Source organism: Poecilia latipinna, unplaced genomic scaffold (genome assembly GCF_001443285.1).
Source record: "Poecilia latipinna isolate Pla-1442-1.1 unplaced genomic scaffold, P_latipinna-1.0 Scaffold970, whole genome shotgun sequence".
NCBI classification, from domain to species: domain Eukaryota; kingdom Metazoa; phylum Chordata; class Actinopteri; order Cyprinodontiformes; family Poeciliidae; genus Poecilia; species Poecilia latipinna.
Genome location: NW_015113586.1, coordinates 54905 through 73288, shown reverse-complemented (window position 1 = coordinate 73288; position 18384 = coordinate 54905). Strand labels below are relative to the sequence as shown.

At 35.6% G+C, this 18384-nt stretch overlaps 2 protein-coding genes across 3 annotated transcripts in view; both read right to left on the bottom strand.

Annotated features, from left to right (window-relative positions):
* The window catches only part of cratb (carnitine O-acetyltransferase b), a 20225-nt gene extending 9443 nt beyond the window's left edge, over positions 1 to 10782 (bottom strand). The window contains exons 1-10 of the mRNA XM_015049993.1: positions 10369 to 10782; positions 9877 to 10101; positions 8565 to 8683; positions 7042 to 7095; positions 5194 to 5359; positions 3039 to 3213; positions 2068 to 2158; positions 1733 to 1820; positions 1559 to 1659; positions 763 to 882 (exon numbers count right to left, since the gene is read on the bottom strand). Of these exons, the coding sequence (XP_014905479.1) occupies positions 763 to 882; positions 1559 to 1659; positions 1733 to 1820; positions 2068 to 2158; positions 3039 to 3213; positions 5194 to 5359; positions 7042 to 7095; positions 8565 to 8683; positions 9877 to 10101; positions 10369 to 10419 (1190 nt within the window). The 5' untranslated portion in view covers positions 10420 to 10782. The remainder of the gene's footprint in view (positions 1 to 762; positions 883 to 1558; positions 1660 to 1732; positions 1821 to 2067; positions 2159 to 3038; positions 3214 to 5193; positions 5360 to 7041; positions 7096 to 8564; positions 8684 to 9876; positions 10102 to 10368) is intronic.
* Positions 10783 to 11959: 1177 nt separating this feature from the next.
* ppp1r18 (protein phosphatase 1, regulatory subunit 18) overlaps positions 11960 to 18384 on the bottom strand; it is an 18556-nt gene continuing 12131 nt past the window's right edge. The window contains exons 3-4 of one of the 2 annotated variants that reach the window (XM_015049991.1): positions 15194 to 15404; positions 11960 to 12761 (exon numbers count right to left, since the gene is read on the bottom strand). In XM_015049991.1, the coding sequence (XP_014905477.1) occupies positions 12742 to 12761; positions 15194 to 15404 (231 nt within the window). In that variant the 3' untranslated portion in view covers positions 11960 to 12741. The remainder of the gene's footprint in view (positions 12762 to 15193; positions 15405 to 18384) is intronic. The other variant, XM_015049992.1, reaches the window with a different exon arrangement.

The following is an 18384-nucleotide window of genomic DNA, read 5'->3' as shown; positions in this document are numbered from 1 at the left end:
TATTTAAATATTAAATTATATTAAATTAAATTATCAGTACATTATATTATTAATTGTATTTAATAAAATTATACAATATATAATAAAAAAAATAGAATTACTAAATATAAGATGTAAATTGCAATCCAAAAGCTTCAAGAAATAAAACCAAATTATTATTTAACAGATAAACATGTTTGCATTGATCAGATTTCATTTACCTTTCATTAAGTTTTAATCCATGTTTTATAATCCCTGCTGTCAAAATTCATGTTTTGGTTTTATTATAGCATTTTATAATTTCTACATTTAAAGTTTAACTTCTTGTGTTTATTTTTAGTCATATTTGCCATTTTTCTACCTGATGATGTTTAATTTTGTTGCTAAAAAACAAGACTTTGGCCTCAGCTGCTAAAAGAATCAACATACTTTTTCCTTTATCTGTGAAAACCAAGAATAAAAAAAATACTCCATCAGAACTGATCTGTCAGTTTAGAGCTAAAAAATGAATTTCAAATGTGCTACAAAGTTCTCCGTAGCGTTAATGTTCTGATTTAAAGCTCGAATGAAGCAAACAGAGGAAATATCCGTCATGTTCTTTCATCCAGCAGGAAATAAAACTTTCGCTCCTCACTGCAGCGAGCAGACGGATGATTTACGATGGTTCTGAAAATAAGCAGCTCAACGTGACGGTTCTGAAAACGTCATTTCGTTTTACTCTCCAGATTTGCTGAATCCAGCAGGAGGAAGTTGGACCCAGTCAGGTCAAAAAAACGGGCTCACATGTCCAGGTTCTGCTTGGCCTGCTCGATGTCCCTCTTGATGTCCCGGTCAATGTGGAAGTAGAGCTTCTTGGGCATCGGCAGAGGAACCAGCGGCGCCCTCTTTGGGTCGGGCGTCTCACTGCGAACAAACAGAAAAATATTCATGAGCAGAAAATATTCCTCTCACTTCAACTGAAGGGATGTGGCATAAAATCTGTCATGGACATTTTTCAAATGTTTTTAATTAAATTCAAACTCAAAAATATTTTATTGATCCCAAAGGAAAATTAAATAAAGTCAGTTTTCAAACAGCACAACACTTAGGGGATAAAACATGAATGAACTAAAACAATGGTTTTATTCCACTATTATATTATTACTGTTACTGTAATAATTCCACATAGCTGGGACCAGGTGGATTAAAATATAATAAAATTTATGTTTTGAAATCTCATTTCCTCAGACTAGTCTGACAACACTTTAAAAAAAGCCCAAATTTTATAACAGAAACTTTTTCCAGTTAAATATGGAAAGAAATCACAAAGGATTTCTTTCCATATTTTGGATTTAATAAAATGCTAGATTGTATTTTATTACAAAGCTGTGCAGTTTACAAACTTTGAAAACACGTCATATGAATTCAAGGATTTCAATAACCCGTTTGAAAGTAAGATTTAATCATTTTAAAACCTCGTTTAGACCAGATCATTGATATTGAGGCCGTTTTGTTCGTGTACCAGCTTGTCCAACAATCCCAGCAACTGGTGCTCATCCAGCACAGCAGTATTTGTTGTAGTGGGAGTATTTTATCTCACCAGTACTCCAGTATATGGTGCAGCAGGTTGGCTATGGGCGGGCCCTCGGCTGTGGCCTGTTCGTACAGGAGGCCCCATGATCCGTCCTCGCCCACCACAAACTGTTTAAACAAATACAGAGTCAAATACAATCAGCTTCTCCAAAGTGGCTCCATCATTGGTGATCGGACCCACCTGCAGCGTTTTGTCAAACCAACGGTTGCCGCTGTTGGAGTACGTCCCGCCTCCGTGTAGAATCTGAGCCGCCTTACGGCTGGCATACCTGCAGGAAAAAAACCAAAAGCATGAGACCCAAAAAAAAAAAAAAAATATATATATATATATATATTCTTAAGGATCTCTGATGCAAAGCAGCGTTTCACAATCTGTAGTTTCAGTTCAAATACAGGAAAAGACGATTGCTCTCTGCAGCAAGCGTCAACACACGACACAATCATATCTGCAGAGGCGATTACGCAACAAGTTCAGCAAACACAGAAACTCCCGAGAATGTGAGCGTGAGCACATACTTCTCATCCGATATCCTCATGACAGGAGAATCCAAGCACAGCGAGAAAAGGCCCGTCTCAATCATCCGCACCGACTCCTGGTTCAGTTTGTCTAAAAAAAAAAAATATAAAGAAACAGAAAATATTCAATATTCAAACAAAGCTTTTACATTTATTCAACCTGCATGTCTAAGACATCAAGATGTGGATTAATATTAAATTGGTTTCTAGTTTTAAACAGCCGCAGGCTACATGAGAATGAGACGAAGATGAAAAAAAAAAAACTATAAGGCAAAATAACCGACCAGCTGCAAATAAAATCTCTACATTAGAAGAAGAAACAAGCTACTGCATCTGCAGAGTCCCAATAATTAGCAGTGAAGCTAACATTAGCATGCTAACATTAATCTCAACATAGAAACAGTTTTTGCATGCAGATTAATAATGTTTCAGACAAAATTATCAATAAGATAATACATTCATCAATAATTGTTCTTTCCGAATATCTTGAATACATAAATAAAAATATGAATATAAAATACTTTTTACTGTAGCTATTTGTCAGTTCTAGCTTGTCAACTAAGAGCTGCAGCAAAAAAAAAAAAAAAAAAGGAAAGAAAGAAAGCAATGTTGCAGTAGATCTAAGGATTGCATAATTTGAAAGTCTGTGTTCAGCAGAAAAACAAGAACTCTTGATATTCAGAACAGGAAGCTCCTATGAACTACAGCAACAGCTAGCACTGGCTTTAGCATCCTAATGTTAGCCTTAGCATCTACACACACAACTATTTGAATGAATTATGAAGTATTTTATTATGTTTAGGCTTTTTGAGGAAAAAAAAACCCCAGATTCATTAACAGAATTCAAACATTTCTTCATTTTGGTCCATTTTGATTCATTTCTTCAAACCAAAGCCTTGATTGTTATAATAAACAACAAACCAGTAAATACCCCTGAGCTGTTTGGGAAGTGTGATGATGTACGGTCGAACCTTTCAGCAGGCGGTTGTACGCCTCGCCCCACGTGTGGCGGTGCTCGCTGGTCAGGATGCCCATGGGCTCCTTGTCCGTCTTCCAGGACTGAGACCTGATTCTGTGCAGCTGACTGTGAATCTGACTCTCGGTCATCCGCGAGCCGTCGCTGTTGTAGACCTCCAGCTGGAAGAACTAGAACCAGGAAGTGAACGGTTAAATCACGTAGAGGAGACAGAGACTCGCCATGTTCAGTGATTAAGTCAGCAACTATTGGATTTTTTTTAATTTAAATCATTCCTTGTCAATAAAGAACTGTTGAGATTATTACAAAACTTTTCAAAACCTTTTAATTCATTAAGGATTTTGCTGTATTAAAGGGCGCTTATCATATTTTTGGACTTTCATACGAGTCTCAACTGCTTCTGAAAACAGCCCACGCATTTACAAAAACAAACAAAACAAACACCCAGCTATTTCAGACAATAAGTTCATGTTTTTTGGTGTTTATAACTCTTAAGTTACATTCCTGGGCACTGGGCCGTTTCCTAGCAACTGGAGCCAGGCCCAGCCCGTTACCTAGCAACCCAACTGACCTCTGGGACATTTGGTCAGCTTGTTTTACCGCCATATGCAGCATTCAGTGGCTGTTTTAAAGAGAAATTTTACGTACAGTATCCATTTTATTTGCCGTTTGTTTAGTTTGGATATTTATAATGAGTTGCAGTTCCATTTATGTTTGTTAGAAATTAAAGTTTACTGATCTTTGAGAAGGCGTACTTGCTTTTAGGGCTGAAAAAACATTAATCTGATTAATCACATTAATTGTTTTAGTAATCAATTAATTGTTAGCTGGAGTATATTAGCACAAAAACGGTCACTTGCTGAAAAAAAAACATATTCATATTAGTAATTAAGCTAAATCTGTACAAAACATGTATGTATACATTCTGAATTTAAAATGAAAAACTCCTTTGTCTGTAAATATGTTCTACCAAAAACTCCTCAAGTGGCATTTTTTATTTTATTTTTTATTTTCACCTAGTACAAATGCCATGTTAATTCATTTTAGACAACAAAATGTTTCTTTTCTTACTTAAAAAAAAGATTTGAGTTATTTGTCTATTTGTATCTTTTGCTACATTTATAATATTGTATAAAAAGACTTGAGCGATTACAAGAAAAGTCTGCAGTGTGCCAATTTTTATACCCGGTTAATCATCAGAATAATTGTTGGTTGCATTATTATAACATTACCATAATATGTTAATAGTATAATATTATCTTTTATAGCAGTAACTCCAAGAGCAATTTATCATCCAGTTTAATTTGTTAGCTTAACAGGCCTATTGAAGCATTACAATGGTTTCAAAACAAACAAGACTTCATTAATAAGACGTTCAGCTGATTATCAGTAAAAAGACAGGAAGCTACGCCAAATCTGAAAGACACCTTCAACTCTGACCTTTGTGGTGGGTTTGAAAGTTGACCTTTGTTGCTCCATGAACATAGAAAAAAAGCTGCGATAAATTTGGTTCCCTGCAGTCGACAGAGGCACAGAGTTCATTAAACTACAGCCAGATTGGCAAAGAGTTATTGGACAGTGAAGCAGTTTGTGTAAAGGTCAGCCAGAATAATAAAATGTTCTGGACGGGTCCCAGCCTCTGCACCTCCTGGATAAAAATATTTCACATGAGATGTTGGGATTTCAACCTTCAACTCCGGCCCAGTCTGGACTTATTTTAACCATCAGAAGAATCTCATACTGTGTTTAGCATCTCTGTTGTCACAAAAGGTCATCAAGACTTTTAAACTCCTGGACAGGAAGCAACACATTCCTTCCTCTCTGGCTCATCAGTTATTTTTAATCCATCTGAGCTAAAAACACAAAATCTACCTTTTCAGGAGTGAAACCAACCAGGTAGCAATAAAATCAGGACATGACCTCAGTGCTGTGGATGAAAACCAATACCGAGTTATAAATAGAGACGCCTCCCAACTTCAACATACTTTTACTCAAGTAAAAGTAAAAATAACAGAGTAACAAAAACTCTCCTAAAAGTGTGTGTGTGTATATATATATATATATATATATATATTTTTTTTTTTTTTTAAACGTTACTCAAGTAACTGTAACTGAGTAAGTGATGCTAGTTACTCCCCAGCTCTGCCCACCTGGTAGTTCCTGACCACAGTGATGTGCGTCGGCGAGCGCCGGGAGTTGCTGTAGTGAGCGACGTAGTCGTGTTTGGGTCCGGGAATCCTGCTGGAGGAGAAGAGGAGCGGGTACAGCTCCATGCACAGAGGCTTCCCCCGCATGTACTCCACCGGCAGCTGCCCACTGAGACAAACACAAGCAGCTGTCAGGATTCCCACCGCTTCAGAAAACACATCAGAAAACCACTCAGGTTCAAGAACGAGATACAAGAACCTACTGCGTCGATTCGGACATGAACCCTCCATTCATCACAATGGAAATAGAGGCTATTGGTCTAGTTTCTAGTGAAAAGTACACTTGTAATAAAACAAAGGTAACTTACAAGAAATAAGTTGGCTTTGTCAACTTATTTCTTAGAAATACGAGCTTGTTTTACGTCAATAATTCCTTAATATTGATGAAAAAGTTATTTTTTAGGTATTGGGCTCAAAGGCTTAAGGTAACAAAAATGCAACAAAGTTATTCAAAATCAAAAATTAAATGTTAGTTCAAAATTCTTCAAAAAGTTATTGTAGATGGTGATGGCTGTGGATCTCCTGTAGCAGTCTGTATTACAGGGAATCTGAAGAAGCCTCTGACTGAAGACAGTCTAATGAAGAGGACTGTCCATAATTTTCCTGACTTTATGTAAAATCCTTCTTTGCATCATCATCATCATCTCCAGAGGATCCTCAGCCGTCCCAGAACAGAACCAGAACCTGATAAATCTCATTGAGGTTTTTAAGTCTCTGGTTCTGATGACGACAGAAAAGATGAAACTCTCAACGACAGACTTATAGAAGATATATATCCTGATGTCACCCAGGTAGGGCAGGACTTTTAATTTTATCACAACATTTTGCGATACTGTTATTACAATGATAAAGTTTATTATTTAAAAAACAATTTATTACTCAATTTTTAGGTAACAGTATAAGTGTGATCGCATGGAACAGCATTCATGGCGCCACAAACACAAATATTGTTCTTGAAAAACATTCTCATCTGAAATTGGCTCCTATTTCAGAGCCTAACTTTTACATTTTTTAAGAACTTTAAAAGTTTAAGTAACTTTAAATTACTTTTAAAAAGTGATTTATGTAACTAAACTGCACACAATAACTGGATTTACTCATATTTTCAATTTTACTGATATTATTGATGCTTTTGTGGGTCAAAAAGTGGAGAAAATAGCAAATATATCAATATTTTTCTTAAATTTAACATCAGAAATTGAAATTTATCCTGAAAATGATGAAACAAATTTCTTATATGGAAAGTATGCAAATAACAAAAGATACGATGAATTTAAAGTATTGTCACCAGTCCATGCAAATATATGCAAGGCAAAATAATTAAACTACAATAAAAATATATTCTATTAATAAATCCTTACTATAACTAAGGTATATGAGGAGGTAAACAGGCTGCTCCTGTAATCCATTGAGGGTTGAGATCAGCTGCAGATACTCTTACAGTCCAAGTAAATTTAGCTACAGATTATCATCAAACGCTCAGCCAAACACACGGCAACTCCAGCTGGGCGAAACACAAGACGGGCAACAACAAGAGGACGAAATGACGCCTACAGCACGTGAACAGAGCAAGAGGAATCACTTCAAAGAGGAATCGCTCCAAAGAGGAATCACTTCAGTGAGGAATCACTTCAAAGGGGAATCACTTCAAAGGGGAATCACTTCAGTGAGGAATCACTCCAGTGAGGAATTACTCCAGTGAGGAATCACTTCAAAGGGGAATCACTCCAGTGAGGAATCACTCCAAAGAGTCAGAGTGTTCACTGAGTTATTATAGAAGGTAAAACTCACCTGTTCACTTTGGCTCTGAAGTCCAAAACAGCTGCTATCAATTTAGACGCAAACCTGTGAAGAAAGGAACATAATATTACCGTCATTATAGATTTAAAGCTGGGCTGAAAACTGCTTTTCATTTTGGGCCAAATCAACAATCTGAACGTTCTTAAAGGGCCAGTTGTGCCAGAATGTGTTGATAAAACCCATAAAACTGTTAAATTATCAATAAATAGCTGTTTTAGCATTCAGTAAATGTTTCCTAAGATTAAATAATATTGAACATCTTTTCTCACTGATCAGTTCATCCATGATTTTCTGATCGTTTTTGTGTTTTTCTGCAATCAAAAACACAGAGTTTGAGGTGCTAATTTAGAAATATCTGTAAGGAATTTTTACAATATGTGATGTTAAATGTGACTTTTTATTAATCGCTGCATCGCTAACAGACTATAACTTGACATCCAGGAAGGTTGAGGCAGCAGTTACTTCAACTCAAAACTTTTGCCAATTTTGAGAAAAAATTTGCAGTAAAAATCAGAAAAACTGTGTTGATGTGTTGATTTTGTGTGAATTTTACGGATTTGTGAGGAACTGAAGGGACTTGTTGACGTAATTTGAGGTCTGGAGGGCCACATAATTAGCTACAGCGGGCCAGATTTGGCCCCTGGACCTTGAGTTTGACACATGATTTATGGAGTTTAACCCAGTGGGTCCAGACTTTTTTCCATTAGTGCCAAAACTGTTAAGTTGAGAAAACCTGAGGACTAAATTTTTTTTATTACTAAAAATGAAAAGTTTTATTTCTGAAGATCTTTTTTTATCTCTTCAATGTTATGATAAACTATTTTAATAAAACCATAAAAAGCATGTACTATTGTACTATTTAAGCACAGTAGTCTAATTTTTGTAAAAAAAAAAAAGTAATCTGTAAATCATTATTGATCCAAAATACAATCAGAGCCTTTCGCAGCTGATGTATTAAATATTTTCCAAAACTTTTTAGGGGTTTATTAGCCTTATTTTTATGTATTTTTATTTTTTTGGGAACAAAGGTTGGGCAGCATTTTCTTGCTGGTTTCAGCAAAGTGTCATAAAAAAACAACAGAAATATTAATAAAATAAATATTATTGTCTTGCACCTAAACAAATAAACATAAGAACATTTTATTTGTCTGTAAAAATCTAAATTTAATCACATTTAGTTCCATCCAGAGGGCAACAAATGGCCCCCAGGTCACACTTTGGACATCTCTGGTTTAACCATAACATATAAAAACATTGCAATCTATGAGATAAAATAAATAGTTTAGGAAAAGCATTTTTTGTTTCTTCTTCTGTTTGAATTTTATCAGTCAGAACGCATCCTCTCCCGATAAGTGAAGCCTCCACTATCGGACGTTTCTCCAGCAGAAAACAAAGCAAACGACTCGACCACCAAACACAGATAAGGACGTCTGAATGCCAGAGTAAGCATCTCCTTCAGACACACGCTTCTAACTGCTCATTATGGGTCAAACCGTGTAGTTTTCTGAACTCACAGCAGCTGGCTCCTCCAGTCGTTGTAGTCCCTGCGGGGCAGAGAGATGGCCGGGTTGGAGTGGACCGCCAGGGGCTGCCTGCTCTCCAGGTACGCCCACTGGACCCACAGGTCTGACACCTGGAAGGACCAAAGAAAATTCAAACTGTTTATCGTTTTCTATACATTTTTTATTAATTTCAGTAAAAATAACTGAAGTACAATTAATTTTAAACAAAAAATATTCCACTCAAAGCATGAATACATTATCTATTTTTATGCAACTATCTACTATATTTTATCGTTTTCTCTTTCATTCTACATCAAAAATTAAATAAACATTAATATTTCACTTCACAATTTTGTTTAAGTAGCATTGTATGAATATTTAAATACTAATGCAATATTTATATACTTTACGAGATATTTAACTTATTTAGTTGGATGTATTAAATATGTATAATATGAGTAGATATTTATACTTAAAAAAAAAAGTAATAAACTCAGGCACATAAAATAAAATTTAAAAACATGCCGAGAGCTTTGGTACTAAAGCATTCCTACAAAATGACTGCTACAACGCTAACTAGCATGTCAAAGTAAAACTCATTTGAGATATATTTTTTGCAAAATTGATGAGTTTAAAATGTTGAAAATGTGCTAAAAAGATCTAATATTTTTGTATTAATCTTAGAAATCTTCTAGAAAAACATGGACATTTCTGAATTTGCTAGAAAAAATTCTAACATTTTTAAATTAACCTCAAATTTTCTAGAAAAAAAACAAGGAAATTTATTAGTTTGAAGTGTCTAAAATTTGCTAGGAAAAAACTCAAATATTTTTAGATTAATAAGAGAAAATTTCTAGAAAAAAATAAGGAAATTTCTGAGCTTCAAAAGTCAAAAATGTTCATCCAGCAAATTATTGATTTTTCACATTCAGAAATTTCCATGTTGGTTCTAGAAAATTTCTGTGATTAATCTCAAAAGTTTTGGATTATTTTGGTGTAACTTTACTCCTTTTTTTCTACCTATGAAGTCCTTAATTCGCTGTTGTGAAAATGACATCATTATGATTATAGGTTCTAGAAAATTTAGCAAAATATTTACAGAATGATTGCTCTCTAACTTTCACCAGATGACTTTTGTTTTTGTGAGCATTTCATGGTTATTACTTTGGTAATTTAGTTTATTTCTGTGTCTTTAACTCGTTTAAATATATTCAAAGATGTTCCTGGTGTAGTGCATTTTGGACTGTGTCTTTTTTGCTTTTAAGCAATAGCAATTATGCTTCCGCCCATTTCCAGCTTGAACATGTGTCTGCTTCACACACACCCAGTTCTTGGTGAGCCTGGCTCTCCTCTCCAGCCCCTCCTGTAGCTGCTGTCCCAGGCCCCCGGGCCTCCCGAACTCCTGCACCATCCTGCGGGTGTGGTTGATCTCCTCCGGGGGCAGAAGGGGCTCCAAGGCTCTCAGATATCCCTGCAGGGTCTGGGTCAGCGGAGGCACCGGCTGCGGGGGCACCGTGGAGTAGAAACACGGTTCCTGCCTCGGGGAAACCTGCACAAAAGAAGAGGGACGCGTGTTTTTCTGTTTACTGAACGCCTGGTTTGTCTTCCACTGGAGTTTGACCAGAGCCAATTAAATTGCGTCACTGCAGGAAATGCAGAAGATATGATAGTGGAATCTACATCCGCTACTCGTTATTTAATTACCAGCAGTGTTGTTGATAGAAATACTCACTTTGAGGCCCTTTTTGTCACTCTAAGAGACGAGAAGGTCAACAGAAACAGCATGAAAACAACTCGACAAAAACAAAAGACTCACCAAAGACAGCCATGCTCTGCAAGTTCTGGGGTGAATATTCTTGAAAATCATATTTCTTGGGATCAGCTCCCCACTCTGTGGAGCATGTGTGGCCACAAAAAGGCACCTTCTCCTTTACGTCCACAGACGTATATAGCTCAGACCGCGCAGCGTCAGATCCCCAAAATGAAGCCCTGACCGCCTCCTACTTCTCCGCCATGGAGACACACGGCAGCCCTCATCGCTCGACGCACAACTTTCTGAGAAAAGTTGATTTTTCAGGGCGGAAAACAACGCGGTCCCCCCTCCGCCTCTTCTCTCCGGTGGTTGTTCCCTCTGGCAACGAGCATGCAGAGCCTCACGTAGTGGACAGAAGCTAGGAGATGACTACTGCCTGCCGCCGCCGCGGCTGCTGTACACGTGCTGACGTAAAGACGTTTCCGTAAACAGCTACGTGACCGACCCGCGAAAGCAGGGTGCAGTACCGTGCCTGGGCAAAGGGTGCCGCTGTTGCGCCCTCAACTCTGGTAAACAAGTGGTGAACCCTAAACAGAGACGTTGTAAAAATATTACAGAGGTAACTATCTACATTTACTCAATTACATTTACTTCAGTAACTATTTAGAAAAAAAATTGCTTTTAGGATTATTTTTACTACGCTGTACTATACTTGAGTAACTTTATATGAAGTATAATTACTCTTACTTGGGTACATTTTCAGGATTCTCTTCCCACTGAAAGAAAAACAAACACACATGCAGTTTTTGTTAACGTTATTAAGTTTTTCTGTTAAAAGAAACTGATTTGGAAAATTTTTATTGCCTGATTTATTTTTTGCTGTTACTCATATGAATTATTGTCACAGAAATTCCACTTAACTTTGCATAATTTGTAATTCCTGTAGTATTTATGTAATTATTTCACACTTCCTGTGTCACGTCCATTATAGCTCGTGAAAGTGACAACTGATTTATTTTAAAGGGTGAAACAAACAGATTAAAATAAAAGTAGGTCATGACTTTCTGTAACAGCGGACTGGTGAATGAACTTAGATAATTTCTTCTGATGTGAAGGCAAATTAAATGTTAGCAAATTTTCACATTTAATTATTTATATATGTTAGAATCAATTGAATCATTTATTTCCAGTTTAGTTTAAATAATCACATATATGATTATTTTTTCAATTTGTTTTTGTATTTCTAGATTTGAGTAAAAGGAGAATTAAGAAATAGTACAAAAATTAGGAATTATTTAGTTTTGTGGTTATAGTGAGGATCTTATTACAAAAATATTTTTATTTGGGTTTCAATTTTGTTTGTTTTTAATTCACTGTATTTGTTTTACAGTACTGGTATTGATCATCTAATCAAAAACATTTTGAAAAAATACAAAATAACACTGTGGGACATCTGTTGACAAACACAAGAGCCAAAGACATTAAAATGGTTTTCAGTTTCATAATTTCAACATTTCACAATATTTTCAAAGAAAACCAGAACTAAAATACATCTGGGAAAACATCTGGGAAAAGTAATTTAATTGTGACTCAAAACAGAAACTGCTGAGAAACATTTATTTAAACACAAGCACCAAAAAAACAGGACATAAAACTGTTTTATAACACTTTATTAGCTTTTTCTGTTTTGAAGCCAGCTTCCATAACCATCAAAGGAAAACCGTCACATGCACATAATCTTTACCAATTGAAATATTGAGGTTAAATAAGCAAAATAAAAGTCCAAAATCAGCTGAAGTGCATCTGGTGTCTGGGTTGAAATAAAATCTTCCTCTCATTGACATCCGTTCAGGTCCCATTCACAATAAAAACACCAAAAATAAAACCTTTAGCAGAGTCCATATTCATAGACCAATCATGTCACACATTGCACCAAAACCCAGTGAAAGTTGGTTTATTAAACAGGCTTCAAACTATCAGATTACATTAATCTTTAGGTCATCTGTATGAGCTAATCCAGCAGGCACATAAATCCAGATGACATAAAAATCACTTCAAGTCTATTTTTTCAGAGCATTCTAACATTTAAAAGACAAATATAGAAGAAACTATAAAATATATCACCTGGAAAATAAAATCTTCTTTTCATTTGTTCTTATTGCATAGATAAGTGATTGTCATCACTCAGAAATGCACACCTGAGTTTTTATTTTTATCTTTTTACATACGTACCGTGCTTTAACATTCACAACTGTCCCTTCAAATAAATGTTCCCACAGTAAACAACCATGTGCCTCAACCTAAATGAACTGATTCTACATGCCAAAATGAATACAACACACCAATAAGTCAAAAGAGGATAAAAAATTATAGGATTTTTTGATAAAATGTCGATGATCTCATCACATGGGCAATTTTGGTGAAGATGATTGGCTTCTACCGAGGGCAAGACTCATCTGGAAGACAGAGACGAAAGGAAATTAAAGTGGATCTTTATTTACGTTTTGAATACAATTAGATTTTAAGATGGATTACTCTTCGTTAATAAATTACCGATTGTGTCTACAGGACAGGTGCAGTTTAACTCTTCTTCTTTATAATGAGCTTGCCCACATTGCTCACCTGTTATTTACAGATTTTACCCCATTTATTTAGAAAATAAGATCTCAATGATCTGTATTTTCTCCTTCACAACAAACCATTCAAATGTCAGAGGAGTTTAAATAACAGCAAAAACATTCAGGAAGGTAATAAATCATGTTTATGAAACTCTGATGCTAACTAGCATGCTAAAGGAAGACATGCTAGCTTGATAATATAAGTAGATATTTATACTACTTAAAAACTAAAAGTAATAAAATCAGGTATATACAGGCACATAAAATAAAACTTAAAAAGATGCTGAGAGCTTTGGTAATGTTGCATTACTCTGAAAATTTTAGGGGAAATTATTGCTACAACGCTAACTAGCATGCTAAAGCAAAACTCACTTGAGACGTATTTTTTACCCAGTTAAAACGTTGATTATAAAAAAATAAAAGGGAAGTTATCTGAGGGTTAACAAACTGGAATGAAGAGGAATTAAATCATTGTTTTGACCTTTCGGGGAAACAGTATCAGTAACAAACTGAAAACTACAGTGCTGGGAGGCTAAAAAAGTCCAAATACTTGCAAAAGCAACTGATGCTTTCAACAGAAACAAATTATACAAAGTCATACAAAAACAGTGGCTTTATGCAATTTGGTGAATATTTATAAGGATGTGGTTGCAAGAAACCAACTATATGTCACAACAATTTTAAACAGTAAACGATTTAGCAGCATGTTTTATTGGAAGTGGACTTTATGTTGTGCATTTCTGCTAATCACTCAAAGCATTTTATATTAAAGCCACATTCACCAAACTGCACTCACAAACATATATTCAAACACATGCAGCTCTGGAAAAGACTAAGAGCCCACTGCACTGACCCTCATTGAAAACCTCAGTTATTCCATCTGAACTCTTCCTGAGTTAAAACAGCAGTTTTGCTGTTTCTAAATGAATATTAACTTGTTTTATTTGTATTATTTGAGGTCTGAAAGCACTGCATGCTTTTTTCTTATTTTGACCATTTCTCATTCTCTGCTAATAAATACAAGTTTTTTGGTTTTTTGCTTGGAATTTCAGAGACATGTCAGTAGTTTACAGAATAAAAGAGCAATATTCATTTTACCCAAACATAAACCTATAAAGGATAAAATAAGAGAAACTGATCATTTTAAATGGTCTCTTATGTTTTCCAGAGCTGTGTATGCAGATCAGCAGGCAGAATGTGGTAAAGTGCATAGAAACAGGGATAAACATGAAGCTGGAGTCGAACCCATAACGTTCAGACTGCAAGAAAACTCAGCTCAGGTTAAAGGTCAATAGTACAAACATGAGGCAGTGGTGAGGATATATGCCTGTAAAACATTTGTTTGCTGTTTATTCCAATGTGATTTATAATCTCTGTCTCAGGGGTGTCCAAACTTTTTGTCACATGGGCCAAAACTGTCGACTGGATAAAAAAAAATCCTAACCTAAAATCAAACAGATAAAGTAGCCCATATTTTTTATTTTTTCAAAATGAATTTCCATTGTAGATCCAAAAGTTGAAAGGGATTTTTATGACAGTGTAGTAGGGCCATTGAAAATAATAAAAATTTAATTAAATTTCCACCAAAGACTTCAGAAATTTAGCGATTAATCTCAGACATTTTCTAGGAAAAATTATACATTTAGTTTCAAATGTCAAAAAATTTTGATTTTTGAAACTCAGACATTTTCCAATTTTTTGAGGAAAATTTCTGAAATTAGTGTCAAAATGTATGAGGTTTTTTTTTTTTTTTTGGCAGAAATGTACTCTTTTTTTCCTCTACAATTACCCCATTGTACATTCTGCATATTTGCTGTATTAAAAGAAAGACATTTAGTTTTTAGTTTCTTTTGGGTTAGACTGAATGCATTTATTTTCAGTAATAATAATAACAGAATTTGGGTCACTTTCTTTCAAAACATTTGCTATATTTAGCCAAGTTTGGTAAAAAATAAAATAAAATAAAACCTGCAGCAAATTTGGCTTTTACCTTGATTACAAATTGAAACTCTGTAAATGTGTTAAATTATTTAAATAGTTATTGGGGGCCACAAGAGTCAGCTCAAGGGCCACAAATGGCCCCCAGGCCACACTTTGGACACCTGTGCTCTAGCTGGAGCTTCACCAAGAAAAACCCTTTATTTTGACTAAAACATCAACTTTTTAAAATGAATAAATCAAACCCAATAGATAGATAATTTCTCAGGACATCTGTAAGACATAAAACATTCATTAAACTTTATGTCTTCGGAGACGGGGGTGACACTGACCCACTCTCAGGCGAGGTGTCGTCGCCGTCCCTGTGCTCTTCGTGCTTTTGAGCACAACTCCTCCTCCTCCCTCACCTTCACCATCGTCCTTGTGCGCCTCCTTCTCCTTTTTCTCAAGGTCATAAGGGAGTGGACTCAACGTCAGCATGAAGGTCTCTGAAGGATACTCACACACCTGCTCCAGCTGGTCTTCATCAAAACACACCTTCCCCTGCAAAAGACAACACACATTTTGGTTTTATTGTATTATATTAAATGAGCGACGTCGCACTGTAAAACATTTGACCTGCATTTAGTTGTGTCTACTTTCTTCTGCTCTTTAAGTCAAATAAATTTTGCGACTTTTTGATTTTGAACCGAAATGTCAGAGTTAGTGAAAGATAAACTTACAGTAGTAAGTTGTGTTAACTTTTTTTTATTAATTTTGGGTTAAAAACACTGAAAGAAGAAAAAGACAGGAGAGGGAACTATTTCCCAGAATGCTTATCGGCACATTTTGTATCCTTAGATGGAAGTGCGATACATTTATATGAGTAAGTTGAAATTTTACTTAGCTGTTCAAAAATAGTGTTAATGTTAATGAGGACAAAAACATTTTCACTAACAGACATGACGGGTTTTACAGCATTTTTCTCTTTATAAATTAAATTAACATTTGACAACCCCTTTTAAGTTTGACAAAAAATAAAAACACAGAAACCTGTTTTTTTTCATACACTGTAAAACATTTGAAGGTGGTTTAACTTGAAAATGAAAGTCCGCCTGCTGCCTCAAAAATGAAATTTAAGTCAATAAGGAAATTGTTTTGGTTTTAACTCAGAAATGAAAATTCATGAAGTTTATTTAATAACAAGAGACAAGTTTTCTAAACAACTGAATTGTAAGTTTTAACTTAATGCTGCAATTTAAACCAAATAATTATTTCACAATGTGCAACAAAAGAAATTCTCTCACCTAGTTAAAGAGCCACATACTCACAATCTCAAGTTAAAATAACTACTTATTTTACTTTAGAGTAAATTAAATTCTTGTTTCAAATTGCATGAACACAATTTCTGATCTGATAATGAATTTTATTAAACATAAGAATGAATTCTGCTCAGAAACATTTAGTGTGATCATCAAGCATTAAAACAAACATTTGCCTTAATAAAACACCAGTCAGATCAATGTAACACACTTCCATCTCAGGATACAGAAACATGCCGCTAAGCATTCTGGGAAATAGTTCCTACTCCTATCTGTTTCTTTTTTCAGTTTTTTTAAGTGCTAACCTAAAAACTCTAGTTTATACAATTCTTGGAGGTTTGACAAAATTAATAAAAAGTTAACACAACTTAATACTGAAAGTTTATTTTTCACAAACTCACACAAAATCTAAAACTTGCTAAATTTATTTGACTTAAACAGTAAAACTAGATGTTTTACTTTGTATGATAGCTTAAAATTCTTGCAAACGTGACCTATTGTGGAAAAATGTTTCTAACTGAAGACAAACGGCTTCAAACTCGGCCTATTTCCTCTTAGATATGCTAACTTCAACTTGCAAAGACAGACAGGGTGTAGGTGCTGGAAAAAGTTTCAGTGTGTCTCTGAGAGGCGTCTGCACACGCTATGACTGTTAAGCCAACTGACAGCGTGAGGCTTAAAACAGCAGAAATACTCCAATCACCCCTTGCAGTTGTTGACTGGAGAGCGGCGCAAATTAGGAAGCAGAAGCAGAAACAGAAACTGAACGCTAAGTTCTGGTTTTCTTAATAAAAATAAAAAAGTAGAGCAAAGCCCAGTGGAGGTTGTTTACGAAGCAGTTAGTTTAAAGGAAGCAGCGGCACATCGACAGACTTAATCACAGAAGCTCAGCTCTGATGCCTGGATGGGGCAGTAAGTACATTTAGAAGTGCAGACAAGGTGTGCATGGAGCTGCTTCACTTTGAACTGTGGCCGTCTGAAGTGCAGAGAACAGCTCCGCTCAAGTGAGGCTGGCCGAATCAAACTAAGGCACAGAAGGCTAATCCTGCATCCCTGACCCTGATTAACCCAGGCTAACGCTGCAGGAGAGCAGAGCCAAAGAAGAAGCCAAGAAGAGGGAAGTTCATGCATTTAAATTCAAAGGCACAACAATGCAAGGCTGAAACTAGCAACAGAGAGTAGCTTTGAGGTCGCCTCCTACACTGACTTCCTTTTGCAAAACATTCGTGGGACTATGCAGAGGTAAAAAAATTCAAACAATACATGGGACAGAAGAGTAAATATTACAGGGACAAAAAAATGCCCAACAAGATCTTGCTGCAGGAGTCTATGTTTAGTAATATTACACAAGATCTGAGGTACAAAAGTAGAAAGAAAAGACTGAGTCAGTTGAAGCTCAGGCGGTTCACCCCCTACTGTGATGTGATGGTGTTGAGGGGGGAGGGAAGGACGGCTGACGTCAAACGGTCTGAAAGGCTCCAACAACGTGAGCAACAGGTGGTCAGAAAATCACTTTGTGGTCATCTCTTACTGCAGCTAAGAGAGTAAAGTCCTTATAGCCTGAATTACATGACAAAAAGCTATAAGGTGTTTATAGATTCTGTTTCTGCTACTCTTAAATGTAGCAGAAACAAGGAAAAAGACAGTTCTGAAATTATTGTATTTATTAAAGGAAAAAAGAAAACCAAGCAGGCCTCAACCTATGTGGAAAAGGTATTGCTTTTAAATATAGACTGGTTGGGCCGCAACAACCACCAAGAGTTTCAACTGGCATCGAGTCTTTTACTGTTGACCTTTGCAACTACAATGAAGCTGAAGTTGGTTTCCAATTCCAGCTTCCAATAGCTAAAGGGCGATTCCACTTAATTTTTCACAACTTTCCACATCTTTAATCAACTCTAGTTTAAAAACTACTACACCTAGACACTTGAAACTTGGAGTAGATTGTTCTCTTCTTCAAGCTGAATATTTAAAACCTTGTTTGTGATTTGTGAAAACTCAATAAAGTTCGATAATCACCTTTTTTTTTCCATCTGGATCACACTAGATCTGCTCTAATTAAAAAACTACAACACCTAGACTCTTCAAACCTGGACTAGATTATTCTGCTCTAATAGCAGAACATTTATAACCATGTTTGGGATTTGTGAAACTTTTATCTGATTTGTGAAAACTCAATGAAGTTCAATTTTCACCATTTTCTGGCATCTGGATCACCATAG